General features: G+C 39.1%; 1 protein-coding gene across 1 annotated transcript in view; it reads left to right on the top strand.

Moving 5' to 3' along the window:
* Positions 1 to 7,741, top strand: part of LOC107757430 (cytosolic carboxypeptidase 1-like) — a 37,712-nt gene extending 29,971 nt beyond the window's left edge. The window contains exons 25-26 of the mRNA XM_016574902.1: positions 1,583 to 1,752; positions 7,108 to 7,741. Of these exons, the coding sequence (XP_016430388.1) occupies positions 1,583 to 1,752; positions 7,108 to 7,282 (345 nt within the window). The 3' untranslated portion in view covers positions 7,283 to 7,741. The remainder of the gene's footprint in view (positions 1 to 1,582; positions 1,753 to 7,107) is intronic.
* The last annotated feature ends 7,489 nt before the right edge of the window (positions 7,742 to 15,230 follow it).

Below are 15,230 nucleotides of genomic sequence, written 5' to 3'. Positions count from 1 at the left end.
AAACACCAGAAAATTTTAGAAACTGTTAACTATTGCGATCAGAATCCAAAAGCAATACAGTAAGTGCTGTTTACTTCACAGACGCAAAACAAAGCAGCTTGTGGGTGTCTAGTTTACTTGCTACTAAGTACCACAAACTACATTCTTTCAAAGATTGAATTTGATTAATAACAAACTTTGGCAGATCCAGTGATTAGTGCTTTCAGTGAATCAACCCAGTGCATCATAAACATGGCTTTGCTTCCAAGGAGACTGATAAAAAAACACCTGTGTGCCTTTACTTGAGGAAGTTGTGTACAGCCTGCCAATCATAGATTTCAGCAGATTGAGAAAGTATTTTCCAGTTTAGTGTGCAATATGCATCAGAGATCAGCTGATTAGTGCACAGACTGTTGTATTTAGTTTCACAGACAGTTCAGATTAGTCCTATATGTGAAGAGCTTCTTGCCTACAGAAAAAGATGATTTATTTTGGCTGTTTATTTTTGGTTAAGTTATGTTTTTAGTTTCTCTTTAGTCTTTTGGGTTGTTTTTTATAAACTGTTTATTAAATTAACAGTATTAATGTAAGTTTTACTGACCTTAATGTATATCGATCACTCCTCTCTTCATTCTCTGCCAGTGCCTCCACTGCTAAAAGGACATACTATCACAACAAAATTAACAATTCGCCTAACTCTCGCATGCTCACCAAAAAGATTTTATATATATATATATATATATATTTTTTTTTTTCCTCCAAAAATGAAAATTTGATGTTCATCTGCTTACCCCCAGGGCATCCAAGATGTAGGTGACTTTGTTTCTTCAGTAGAACACAAACGAAGATTTTTAACACAAACCGTTGCAGTCTGTCAGTCATATAATGGAGGTGAATGGGAATCACGGCTTTGAGAGTCAAAAAAACATACACAAACAAAACCAAATGAAACCATGCGGCTCGTGACGATACATTGATGTGTAAAGACACAAAACGATCAGTCTTCGGAATTTTCATTTTTGGGTGAACTATCCCTTTAAGCCCTCCAGAAATTGACCCCCTCCCCCTCCCCCCTTCATTCTAAGTGCCTCACTGTAATCCTAATTGCTTTTTTCTTTTTATTAAATACAAGTTTTGGCGAGTTGAAATTATTTTTGAGGAAATCAACAAACAAATGGCACAAACAAACAAATAAATAAATAAATAAATAATATGCTAGTAATATGCATGCTAATAAGCAACTAGTTAATAGTGAGAATTGGTCATTAAAATAAAGTGTTACCATATTTGTCTTTTTTATTTTAAATAAATGTAAAAAAAAAATTAAATGTTAAAAATGTAAAAAGTTACAAATTGTATATATTATACTGTATTTTATAGTGGACCTGGAATATACATTGAATTAATTCCTCTAATGATAATATTTAATATGTTTTAATTAACTATTTTAATTCATCATGTCCCACATCCAGACAATATACACTCAGAGACCCCAATGCTGTCTGAAATCACAGACGTCCTCTGTTAAAATGTAACTCGGATGTCATTTTGCAAACAAATCCTTCAAAAATAGTGCTTGTAACAGGTGTATGTGTGTTTGCAGGGGCTCCAGATCGGTACAAGTGAACTGGAAGAAATGGGTGCTCAGTTTTGTTTGGCTCTGCTCAGGCTAAGACGCTTCACGTCCCCCTTAGAGCTCCACAACCACAACTCCCATCTGCTGGACACGGAGAACGACCTGATAGACACCCGCAGCATCCCCAACATCACCAGGTAAACGCTCACGCACCAGTACAGTGACCGTATCCAGCTCAGGACGTCCTGTTATCCGGCTGCCGCATGAACCGGCACAACAGCTGCCATATCGAATCTCAATACAACATTAAGCAGCTCGGAGCCCGCAATGTTTAGAACAATAATAGCCATGATGTCAGAAGCTTCTATAGTCTAGAAGCTTCTTGGGAACGTACTTCGGCCCCTCCCAGCTTGTGTATTTCTGTAATGGATAACAACACACACACGATCTTGCAGGCCTCTTCTAATGGCCGGCACCACTTGAGGAGATGTCAGTCACATGGGGCTCAGCGCACTTGAGTGAAGAGAGAAGCACTCTGCTCATTATAGTCATCTAATCACCTGATCAAAACGCCCGCTAATCCACTTTGAGTCTGCCCCCCCTCCCCTCTGCCCGTCTCGCTCAGATCCAGTTGCTTCCCCCTCACACCATTAAAACCATTAAAAACCCACTAAAACCAGCCAAACCACCAGACCACACATTAAACCATTTAACTGCTTAACAAGAGAGCCATAAAACCATCATCACTCTTAGTAAGGTTATTGCGTTAGGAGAGAGAGACACCGAGAGAGAGGCATGCAAAGAAATGCCTCCTCTGCCGCCACATGAGGTTTTCGACCGCTAACCTGCAGGAGTCGTTTATTGGTTTTGTTGTATTGACCGGTCATTTATTAAAGCTCAAAATTAGGGTTAGAGATTTGAACAACCCTTTAACCTACAGTATTAAACTGTGGCTCGGAACTCGTCCCGCAGCGTTTATGCTAAGGGCATGAATGATGACTCAAATTGTGCAGCTTGTTGAGGAGAGATGGGGAATCCCATAGACTTACAATGAATGGGGGTTCTGAGTTATTTCTAAAGGGAAGAATATTATAGAGCTCTGTTTACTTGGTCCGCCATATACCAAACAATCATGGGAATATCTGTTAAACTTGCAGTTTTATATAGTATACACAGCCTGTATACACTGCCTGCCATTTGCATTCAAATAAGCAAATACTGAAGACTCTAGAATTGCAGCGTTATTGCAGTGATTAATATGTTGTATGTTTGGCAACAACTCTTTTAACCCTAACTTGATGCAGTGTGTAGCTTTTTGTTTCTCAAACAAAGATTTATTAGCAGCTTGCGTCAGTGCAAAACCGTCTTTTGGCGTTAAAATAGTACTGTCAGGATTTACTAAAGACGTGCAGTGACGAATTAGCGCTGAAGAGGCGTGGAGACAGTTATTTTTGCGCCTGACCTTATTGAATATGCATTTGTAGGAGTTTCCCTTTCAGACGCAAAATTTACGGGAGGAGGGTATTAATATGAATCGCCCAATGCGATTTATTAACGTTTGCGCTCGTCAAATTACTGGTATTTACGCCATTATTTAAACCTCAAAAAAGCATGTCTTAAAGCCAGTGAAAATTTGCACTGCTCTTGGTAGATTGCGCTGGTCATTATGGAAATGATCTGGCTGCGTCTGTGTTCTTCCCATCAGGGCTTTTATGGAATTGTGCTCTAACACTAATTTGCAGTGTTTAGTAAATCTGGCCCTAGTTTGGAAGATGTGCTCATGTCAATATTTCAGGATGGCAATGTCAGGATTCAGGAGTTTCCCTTTCAGACGCAAAATTTACGGGAGGAGGGTATTAATATGAATCGCCCAATGCGATTTATTAACGTTTGCGCTCGTCAAATTACTGGTATTTGCGCCATTATTTAAACCCCAAAAAAGCATGTCTTAAAGCCAGTGGAAATTTGCACTGCTCTTGGTAGATTGCGCTGGTCATTATGGAAATGATCTGGCTGCGTCTGTGTTCTTCCCATCAGGGCTTTTATGGAATTGTGCTCTAACACTAATTTGCAGTGTTTAGTAAATCTGGCCCTAGTTTGGAAGATGTGCTCATGTCAATATTTCAGGATGGCAATGTCAGGATTCATTGGACCCAAACTGTGGAATAGTGGTTCAGTGAGCATGAGGAATCATTTTCACATATGATTTAGCCAACACAGAGTCCTGAGCTTAACCCTACTGAAAGTCTGGAGTCGACTTTAACTCTCCCTTTGTCAATACAAGATCTCGGCCAAAAATGTATGCAACTTTTAATGGAAATAAATGTTGTGATGTTGCATAACGTTGTCGAAACAATGCCACAATGAAAGCATAATGTTATTAAAGCTGAAGGGCCCTATCATACAACTAGCGCAATGCGGCGCCAGGTGCGACGCAAGTGTTTTTTGCTAGTTTCAGCGAGACGCAGTTGTCATTTTCCCGTCCTACGCCACGTTGTTTAAATAGCAAATGCATTTGCGCCCATTTGTGCGCCCATGGGCATGCTGGTCTGAAAATGAGGTGTGTTCAGACGCATTGCTGGCGCATTGTTATTTTGAGGCAACTGAAATAGACTGCGCCATTGACCAACTAAAACCTGGTCTAAAGTCAATGGCAAGTAGTTTTTTTGTTATTTAAAAAGCGCGTTAGTATAGGCGGGTCCACAGCGCGCGTATACTCTGTTTATTACACACACAGGGACGCACAGCAGCACACAAACATGCCAAATATAAAAAATTAAAGGATTGCAATATAAAAGATTATTATTGTGTAGGCTACATAAATATAAAAATGCCTACGTGTCATAATGGATAGTCATTGCATGTATCATAATTAGGCTACCTATTTGCTCGCGCACTAGCATCTCCGTTTCCTCTCTGGAGATGCGTTCTGTCTTTGCGCTTGCAAATTCCGCCGTGTAAATAGCAAATCCGCTATGGCACGAGCACAACTGGCTCTTAAAGGGAATGGGAGATGAGACTCTGATTGATTTATTGCACGTTATGCCCAAAACACACCCATTACTCATGAAGAGAATAGGGACAACCCTTTTAGACCATGTGCCAGGCGCGCCGACTGTTTTTCCCATTGTTAAACTAGCAAAAGTGGATTTGGACACACCCTACGTGCACCTGCGCTGTGCGCTTTAGTCCATGCGCTTAGATTGTTAAATAGGTTACAAAGACAGTCCAATTAAATATTAGAGTCTGCAACTTTTTTGGGCAGGCAGTATAAAGTCATCTCCAGCACATCACAAAGACTTTCAATGGGGTTAAGTTCGGGACTCTGTGTTGGCCAATCTCTCCAAATTTGGGCCCACTGAATCTTGACATTGACATCCTGGAATATGTACATGGGTACATCTTCTGACATGGTTGTTTAAGAAATAAAAAACTTCACACTGCATTAGTTAGGGTTAAAAAAAATTGTTGCCGAACACGCAACATGCCATAAAAATTTTTATTTACCCCATGATTTACTCACCCTCAAGGAATTGTAGGTGTATATGACTTTGTTCTTTCAGACAAATACAATCGGAGTTATAAAAAAATGTCCTGGCTCTTCCAAGCTTTATAATGGCAGTGAATGGGGGTCGAGATTTTGAAGCCCAAAAAAGTGCATTCATCCATCATAAAAAGTGCTCCACACAGGTGGTTAGTAAAGGCCTTCTGAAGTAAATCCATGCATTTGTATAAGAAAAATAGCCATATTTAAAACTATATAAACCGTAATCTCTAGCTTCCACTAACTGTCATACTCATGTTCATGAGAGAGTGGTGTTCCTGCGGATGATGTAGGAAGAAGGCTTAGCATAAACTCCGGTGAGAATATGCTAGTCTCGCAAGAACCAAGTTTTGTTTACAGCCAAGGAAAACCAGTCTCCTGTTGACAGGAGTGGCCTGTAGGTGTTGTGAATAAGGACATCGAGTGAACTGACTTACCTTAAAAGGGACTTTCATGAATTCTATATCCAGAAGTTAAAAGTATATGAATTTTAGGTAAAATAGAAGTATAAGTAATGAATGCACTGCTTTTAAAGTACTTTCAAACTGTATGTTTCAAAGCTTCAAGACAGCAAGGATTTCCTGGTTGTTATGAAGCCGCTGATTGTGCTCTAATTGTAGAATCCATTCTGATTGCAAAGAAGTAATTCACTTGAATATAATGATCATCAATGCACACTTGACACAGAAGATGCTTATCGACATACAACTGCTGGATTAACCCGATGGTGCAGTAGCTGCTATATAACTGCTTCCCCGCACAGGAGCTGCTGATGTTGGTAGAGCCAATCTTCATGAAAACTGCACATGCTTAGAATTGCTTAGCCTAATTAAATGTAAATACATAATGATTCTAATTGCATGAATAAATTAATTTTCTCTCTTAAGATGTTCCGAAACATGAACTCTCATTCATAGCATTGTTTAGTTACTCAGTCTCACATGCAAACATTATAATTCCATTAGCATCCTTGGGAAGCTAGCTTAAACATAAATTGCATTTTCTTATGCTTAGCATTGCTTAATATGATCCATAAGTACATTCATGTATTGTTTCTCAAGCATGATTGAGCTCATTGACTTCTATAAATACCTTAATGTGTGTCAGGGCCGATATACTTATGGAGAGCCCTCCGACATGTAAAGCGGTTGCACTTCAGACGACCCGAGTTCGAGTCCCGACTCGAGGACCCTTCCCAATCCCATCTTCCTCTCTCCACCATTTCGCTTCCTGTCTGTCTATATTGCAATATGTCCTATAACAATAAAGCCAAAATGCCACACAAAAAAGGTTTAAAATGCTATGCTAATGCTGCTGCTTAGACCCTATGTGAATATGCACTTATTCGCACTGCCAATTTCACTTTTAAAGGAACACTCCACTATTTTTGAAAATAGGCTCATTTTCCAACTCCCCTAGAGTTAAACAGTTGAGTTTTACCGTTTTCAAATCCATTCAGCCGATATTCAATGATCTATGCAAAGCTACAGCTAAAAGTCCTACCGCCAGACCCGGAGATCGGCTGAATGGATTCGAAAACGGTAAAACTCAACTGTTTAACTCTAGGGGAGTTGGAAAATGAGCCAATTTTCAAAAATAGTGGAGTGTTCCTTTAACATCTTCGCATCCGAGCAAAGTTTAGGGCATGTTTACATTTGGCAGGTTAGGTTCATTTAAAACTAATGCTGGTGTGATTTCTCGGTTAGTGCAGATGGAAGGTCATTAGTCAAAAGGTGTGAGAACAATGCGACTGAAACAAAAACACCTAGCAATTACCCAGAACGCCTTATTAACAGTAACACCCTAACATTAAGGCATCAAGTTTTGCCTTCCAAACATCACTTGCAGAAGAGATAAAAATCTCACACGACTGAGTATTAAAGTAGTGTTAATAGAAATGAGGTAGACTGATTGTGATTTATGGGAATAAATTGTTCTATCTGTTTCTGTCTGAAGATATGATCTCACTTCTCATATACTTAGCCGTGTGTGTGTGTGTTTCCTGCAGTCCCACCACATACGTGTTGGAAGAGGATGAGCCAGCGTTCCTGGAGGAAGTCGACTACAGCGCAGAAAGCAATGACGAGAATGATCCCGATCTTGAACCCGATCTCCAGGATAACCATGCCCTCCCGGACCCCAATTCTGACTCAGAGTTCAGCCGCCAAGACTCACTTAACTGAAATAGAACCAGACTCACTTTAGTGTAAGGCTTTAGCTGATCTCACCAGTCATTTGCCTGTGTACTACATCACTCGTGTTTGCTTAATTGCCTACTTTATAGAAACTCGTTTGTTCACAAAGTTGACCTAAATCAGAATAACCTAACTTCAAAATTGTCTTTCTAACAAACATAACATAATAATGCAGAAGATCCTTTTGAGACCATAATGCTTATAGATGCTTTACAAGTTACAGCATTATTAGTAATGTTAGAAATCAATCTAGAACACGTCATTATTAAAATGGAGGTAAAGTTTTGTCGTTTACTTATCCTCAAGTTCCAAACCTGTTTAACTTTCAAAATTCTGTGGAACACAAAAGTAGATGTTATGAAGAATGTTCACACTTCTCTGTGTTTCGTACAATGAAAATGTAGTTTTAAAGGGATAGTTCACCCAAAAGTGAAAATTTGCTGTTTTGTTTTTTTTTCTCAGCCTGAGGTCATTCAAGAAGTAGGTGACTTTTTTCTTGCGTAGAACAGTAAAGAAGAGTTTTAGCTGAAACCGTGGTCCTTGGTGATTCATAAAATGCAAGTCAATGGCTACTGTCACTTTAGGAGTCAAAAAGCATATACAGGCAACACAAAATGAATACTCATGGCGATATATTGAGGTCTTATGAAGTGAAACGATTGGTCTGTGCAAGAAACTGAACATTATTTACAACGTTATCTGTAATCCGGAGCTCCAGGCAAACAGTGAGTATGTCTGGATAATGTTCAGTTTCTTGCACAGACCAATCGTTTCACTTCATGAGACCTCAATATATTATCAGGAGCCATGAGTTTTCATTTTTTGTTATCTGTATATGCTTTTTTGACTCTCAAAGTGATGGCAGCCACTGACTTGCATTTTATGAATCACCAAGGAGCACGGTTTCAGCTAAACATCTTTAATGTTCAACTGAAGAAAAAAAGTCACCTACATCTTGGATGGCCTGAGGGTGAGTAAATTAACAGCAAATGTTCATTTTTGAGTGAACTATCGCTTTGCTGCATGATATGTTCCCCAGAAGAGAACGTCAAACAGATTTGGAAGGACATGAGGTTGAGTAAATGACAGAACCTTTAAAACTCTGAAAAGTGAAAATGTAACGGTCCCTATAATAAGAAATTGGATGCAATTATTAATTATACTTATTAACAAAAAATGAAATGTTATGTGCTAAACCAGGGGTGCCCAAGCTCGGTCCTGGAGGGCCGGTGTCCTGCAGAGTTTAGCTCCAACCCCAATTAGACACACCTGAACCAGCTAATCAAGCTCTTTCTAGTCATACTAGACACTTCCTGGCAGGTGTGTTGAGGCAAGTTGGAGCTAAACTCTGCAGGACAAGAGTTTGGGCACCCCCTGTGCTAAACGGTCTGGTGCTATATTATAAAAGGCCATGACCATTTCATAAATACTGGTGTTTCCTTGACTCACAATTCATTAAGAACAGCTGGTATAGCTGTAATCCTGATGCAACATGACATATGGTCATCTAACAAACCACAGTGTCACGTAACTTCACCATGAGGATAGAAGCAAAGCCGCATGCTCATAACAACACCTCACAGTGCAACAATGCAGTCTAATGAATGTAACGTCACTCTTATTCTCACGAGAAATGCTCACCTGCGTGCTTCCTGTGGCCTGATAGGATCACCATGAGGTCGCAGTGCTAGATCAGTATCGTTTGTGTGAGTGCGTGTTCACAGCACATTTTGTGGCTGTACTTGCTTTTCAATTGGGAGAGCTTCTGTATTTTAATTTAGATGTTAATATTTATTTGTTGCATTTGTATAATTAGTGCATGGTTTTTGGAAGTCGCCTTTTTAATTTATTTTATTCGTTTTATTTGTTTATTGGGAGAAAAGAAAGGTAAAACTTGATTTTGATGTTGGCAGTGCAGCGTGTGTGAGTGTGCTTGTTTGTATTCGCGTTTGTTTGATGTCAGCAGTTGGCCAAAGTACTAAATGGGTGTATGAGGTAGAGAAAAATGTATAAGTTTGGTTGTGTTTGAATGGTTGTCAATCTTTGATTAAAAGTATGGGTAATAAACAACTAAGTTAAACTGATCCGTTTGTCGCATTTGCACTTATTTTGGATTTAAATTACTTTTTTAAAATTAAGACTCAGATTCAGCGAGGACAAATTAATGTACTTGCTGATATTTATTTCAATATATGCTAATAAATGCTATTCTTGAACTTTTTGTTCATCAAATCCTAGAAAAAAAATGTCACAGTTTCCACAAAATTATGAAGCTGCACAACTGTTTTCAACACTGATAATAGGAAATGTTTCTAGTATATTAGACTGATTTCTGAAGGATCATGTGACACTGAAGACTGAAGTAATGATGCTGAAAATTCAGCTTTGATCACAGCAATAAATTCCATTTTAACACTTAAACATTAAATCTGTGATAGACTGATAGATTGATACTGCACATTTTAAGTTTTCAGATATTTTCATGAATTTTAAGTAGTGGTGTCAAACGATTAATCGCGATTAATCACATCCAAAATAAAAGTTTTTGTTTACATAGTGTGTGTGTGTACTGTGTATATTTATTATGTTTATATAAATACACACACATGCATGTATACATTTCAGAAAAATATGTTGTTTATATATTAAATATATTTATATATAATATAAATTATATGAATATAAATATAGACATGTAAATATTTTCAAAATATATACTGTATGTGTGTGTATCACACCCCTGTATATATATATATATATATATATATATATATATATACACAGTACACACACATACAACAAACTTTTATTTTGGATGTGATTAATCGTGATTAATCGTTTGACAGCACTAACTTTAAGTAAAAACTAAACAAAATAAATATTTAAATTCATAACTTTAGCTATCATTAAATTGTATCATATGAGCCACCCATGTTGGCTGACCAGCTAATTAAAATACACACTTTCCAAATATTATCACAAAATTTCAACATTTTACAGTACATGCTAAAATGGAATTGCGCCAACTGTGATAAAATCGATTAAATAAAACAGATTGTACTGTAGCACAGCCTCTCGTACCTTAACTAGCTAGACTTTACATAGCGAAAAACCATGACCTTTATAACACAACAGACGTTCATCTGCCCAGGAGAGTCTTACTGTTAAAAGGATAACTGAGACTTTACAGCTCAAATAACACAGTTTTGTATGAAATAATTAATGTAAGCACTTTAACAAAATTAGAAGCTTCACATTTAGGCTTCTAAATGTCTCCTAAATGCCTTGCCCATAGGCTTCTTTTGTACATGCATTAGTGCAAATGCTATTTTTGCTTGTTTTTACAAACTGTGGCATGACAACATGCCGTCCATAAAGCTTAGCTTGTTTTGAACCCGGAACACTGTGGACAAGTGGCCGGTCAGACAAGAAAGAGTAAAATGAGAGAATGAATAAGTGGGAGCAGGAGAGATGTGGCTTAAGCAGCGGAAGAATGCTAATCCATAGTCGGCATGCCAAAAGAAAGCTCCCGTCTTTTCAACTCTATCACTTCCTCTTTCTTTTCAGCATCCCTTCATTTTCCACAGCACAGAAACAAAAGACTCAATCCCAGCTGGCCCTCAAAGACAGCTGCATTCACATCAGGCCCCTAATTAACCTCACCAATACATTTGACATGCATATGTCAACACAATCTGATGCTCCCCTGACTATTAATTTAAAACCCATTCATTGGCTTTCATGTAACTCCATTCATTGTGCAGATCTTTATCAGTGTTTTTCATGAGACTGAGGTTGTAAAAGCTTTTTTTCCCTGTTTCTTTCTCGTTTGTTTTCTTGTTTGCATATAGTTTTTATAGATGTATATGACCTACTGATTACATTGTCCAAAGCCATAAACAATTTAAACAGGGAGTTAAAGCTAAGCCATCTGTGCCAAAAGACACCATTCTCATACAAACGAAAAGCATATACATGGCTATAACTATTTGCAAAATAGAATTTGCAAAACCAGTGGACAAATGAAACCTAAGGACAAATTAATACAGCATTAAGGAAACAACACTATATTTTTCTTGATAACTCTTTCCCCGCCAACGTTTTTGAAAAGTTGCCAGCCACCGCCAGTGTTTTTGCTGATTTTCACAAAAAATGTCATGGCCCCCTGAATATTTTGTTGTATGAATATCTGAACATGCAGTACATCAAAATAAAGATCAGACCCTCTATTTTCAAACAAACAAACTGTTTTAGTCTTGCCTAAAGCATTTTTTTTTTTTTTTTTTTTATAAACATTTGAATGTAGGTAGGTTTCATAAAAAAGCAAAGTTTTGAGCAAAAAGTGGAGAAAATCGCATTTTTATCAAATACTACATCTGGATTCAGTAATATTATCAAAGCAAAGATGCAGTAGAAGACTTCCATCAGTACTCCCAAAGCTTCCACAGGCCTTTACCACTTTCTGGATTGACATTTCACTCTGTAACATTAGGCGGTTTTCATTTATTTGCGGTTAGTGTTGATGATCGCATTATTTTTCATATGTATATGCTTACATACGTACATGGGCGACATTAGGGCGGGGGCAATTGCTCCCCCAAATTGTTAGTCATGGAATCCCTGATGTCGGCCCCGCTGCAATTGGAGCGCTTAGCCAAGCACTAAATACCCTAAACGTGTTTTTGCAGCGTTGAGCAATGTAACCAATCACAGATATCTGTTGATTTTTTGAACGCAATGGCCAATCAGAAACATTCTGTCAGAATTCACTCACCGCTGAAAGCGCCGCAGTTTTTAAGTGCAGTTTTGCACGCTTGTGAATCATCTCATGACTAAGTGCAGACGCGATGTAAATAAGAGATTCATTGTGCAGTTTAGAGAGCTTCACTGATTATAACAGAACTTTGTAAGATCGCGATGAGCGAAGATGAGTGACGCTTTTAGTGATAAAGGGAGCGCGCTTTGCGCACTTTCTAGGATATAATCCATTCAGAATTTGTATAAAACTTTCGTTTTTCGGACACATAGGCCCTGCAAAGTTTCGGGAATGACATCCACATATTTATGCAGGATTCACTCTCGAAATAGCAGTGATTGGCAATGGACGGAACATAAAATATGTTGATTTAATTCTGGAACCGGTCCTGGCCAAACCTCCACAGACAGCGCGCGTCCCGAGCAAGATCTAATCCACGGACCAAAAGCGTGTGTAAACTTTATTGAGATCGGGACATATCAACCAGTAATTTAATTTAATTTCCAGTAACGGACGGTAGAAAGTTCAGCAATGAATGGTATGCGATTTATGACAGAATATAGTCCCACAACTGATCGTTTATTTTTTCCTCACGTGTCTCGCCTTTGGTAACAATGATTCAAATGGAAACATTTCAAGTGACATGGGAAAAAGACACGGAAAACTTCAGTGAACATCAGAAAAGCAGCGTCATTTCTGTGTCTTCCTGGTCTGTTTTTGATCGGCACATTCAAGACTCATTCAGGAGATGAATAATGGCACCCCCTAGCGTATATCAGTGAAAACACGGAAACCCGGAAAATTCCGTGTTTGGCAGGGAAGCACTGTCTCATGGATAACGGAAAATTTCGTGTTTGGCGGGGAAGCATTGTCTCATGAATAACGGAAAATTCTGTGTTTGGCGGGGGAAAGAGTTAACTAGTGTTTAAAAAGGGAATGCTGCAAAGATTTTCTCTGCGGTCAATTACATATATAGTCTGTCACACTGTGTGCGTACTGTTGGTGTTAATCCAGCGTTGGAAACACTGGGAGACGGTTCACATTTTATGTGTGAGAGGTTGTGTGTTCATATCCCGGACGAGCCTCCAATTTATGGGTGCATTCCAATTTGAAGTGACAATCCTCATGGAGTGAACTTTGGAAAGCAGAGGGCAATTGTGTCACATAATGTGGCCATTTGATACACACTTGGTAAAAGGAGCAATGAAAGTCTTTGTCATCGTACAGTGACCTTCAAGGGGTCTACAAACTCTGTCCTGGAGGGCCTGTGTCCTGCAGCGTTTAGCTCCAACTTGCCTTAACACACCTGCCTGGATGTTTCTAGCATGCCTGTTAAGACCTTGATTAGCTGGTTCAGGTGTGTTTAATTAATGTTGGAGCAAAACTCTGCAGGACACTGGCCCTCCAGGACTGAGTTTGGATACCCATGGCATAAACCATTGTTTGGAATTTGTTCTGTGTTTGACTGAAATTATTTCTCTGAATATGCTAGGGTAGGGTGATTCACCACCAGTCCTGGAAGTCCACTGTCCTGAAAAACTAAACTCCTGCCCTAGTCAAACACACCTGGACAAGCTTGTTCAGGTGTGTTTGATTAGGGTTGGAGCTAAACTCTGCAGGAGAGTGGGTCTCAAGGACTAGAGTTGCCCAACCCTGACCTATCCAGTTAAGCCCACTAGATGCGGCACTGATAATTTGTCGCTGGCAGAAATAGAGAAGAACAATGCAAACAGATCTTGGTTACATCAAAACATCTAGGGTGTTGTTTGTGCAGAATGTGGTTTGGCATTCCACTACACAGCTTTTCCATTGTTTCTCTGTGTAAACATGCTCTAGAGCAGGGGTTTTCTAACCTGTCCTAAAAGCCGCCCAGCACTGCACATCTTTTGTCTTCCCGTCTAACACTCCTTATTTAACTTAGCAGCTCATTAGTAGAGACTGCAAGACCTCATTTGGGTGTATCAGATAAGGGAGACAAAGAAAATGTGCAGTGCTGAGGGGCCTCCAGGACAGGTTTGAAAACCCTTGTCCTAGACCAGTGCTTCTCAAACCTGTCCTGGGGACCCCCAACCACTGCATATTTTCTATGTCTTGCTTATTTAACACACCTGATTCAGTTCATCAGCTCATTAGTAGAGTCTGCAAGATTTGATCTGGGTGTGGCCTATGAGGGAGACACACAAAATGTGCGATGGTTGGGGGTCCCCAGGACAAGTTTAAGAAGCAGTGCCCTAGACCATGGGTGTTAAATTCTATTCCTGGATCTCTACCTTCCTGCAAAGTTCATCTCAAACCCTATGCCTTTACAGACTAGTTTGTTGGATCAGGGTTAATAAGTGAACTCTGCAGAAGGTAGCATTCTAGATACAGGACTAACTACTTGATAGGGATGTGTGCGACAACTAATTTGACTGTCGTTTAAATGAAAGTTTTGTATCCGACTAGTCGACTAGTCTAAAAGCAAGAAACCCCCAAAAGATGGTAAGAAAAAAAAACCTCTGTGCGTGCGTGTAGCATATATAATAGCCTATATTTGAAATACTTAATCTATGAATCACACTGTCAAATCCCTCAATGAATTCCGCTTGCCGCACACTTGTTATCATCATTTCATTTTAGGTGGTCGTTAACAAGAAAAAAAAGAAGAGCATACACTCAACGTCGGCCAAAGCATAGCTTATTTATTCAAATCAGCTGGGGAAATGCAGAACAATGGAAAATCAATCAATAGCCTGACAGAATTCTTAATCTTCATATAACGTTAGCCAACATATTAAAACACGTCAAAAACAATAGGAAGGTTTATCAAGAAATAGCATTAAAACGGCTTTTAAAAACATACTTCGTGTAGGCTATATTGTCTAAAAACAAAACAATGCAACAATGCCCATTTTACTTACTCAGACCATGCGTTATTTGTTCAGTGAAATTATCAACGTGGTCTGGTGAAAGACGGGAGCTGAGGCGATTAACAATAACATTCCTGCACTTGAAAAAATGCGCTCGGCAGTAACTGAAGTCGCAGGCACGCAGAGATAACGAAAAGCAAGCCGCTAGAGTTTCAGAAAGCGCCTGGACATCCCGCACCACCACCGAAGTGGGTGTTCGTTACAGGAATAGACGGCGCGGATGGGATTGACATTAACTGACTTTGGCCAGCCTCTAAGCCAGTGGTTCTCA

The sequence above is a fragment of the Sinocyclocheilus rhinocerous genome, unplaced genomic scaffold (genome assembly GCF_001515625.1).
Source record: "Sinocyclocheilus rhinocerous isolate Xijiao unplaced genomic scaffold, SAMN03320098_v1.1 scaffold3460, whole genome shotgun sequence".
NCBI classification, from domain to species: Eukaryota; Metazoa; Chordata; class Actinopteri; order Cypriniformes; family Cyprinidae; genus Sinocyclocheilus; species Sinocyclocheilus rhinocerous.
The sequence above is the reverse complement of the archived record's forward strand: the minus strand, read 5'-3'. Positions and strand labels throughout refer to the sequence as shown.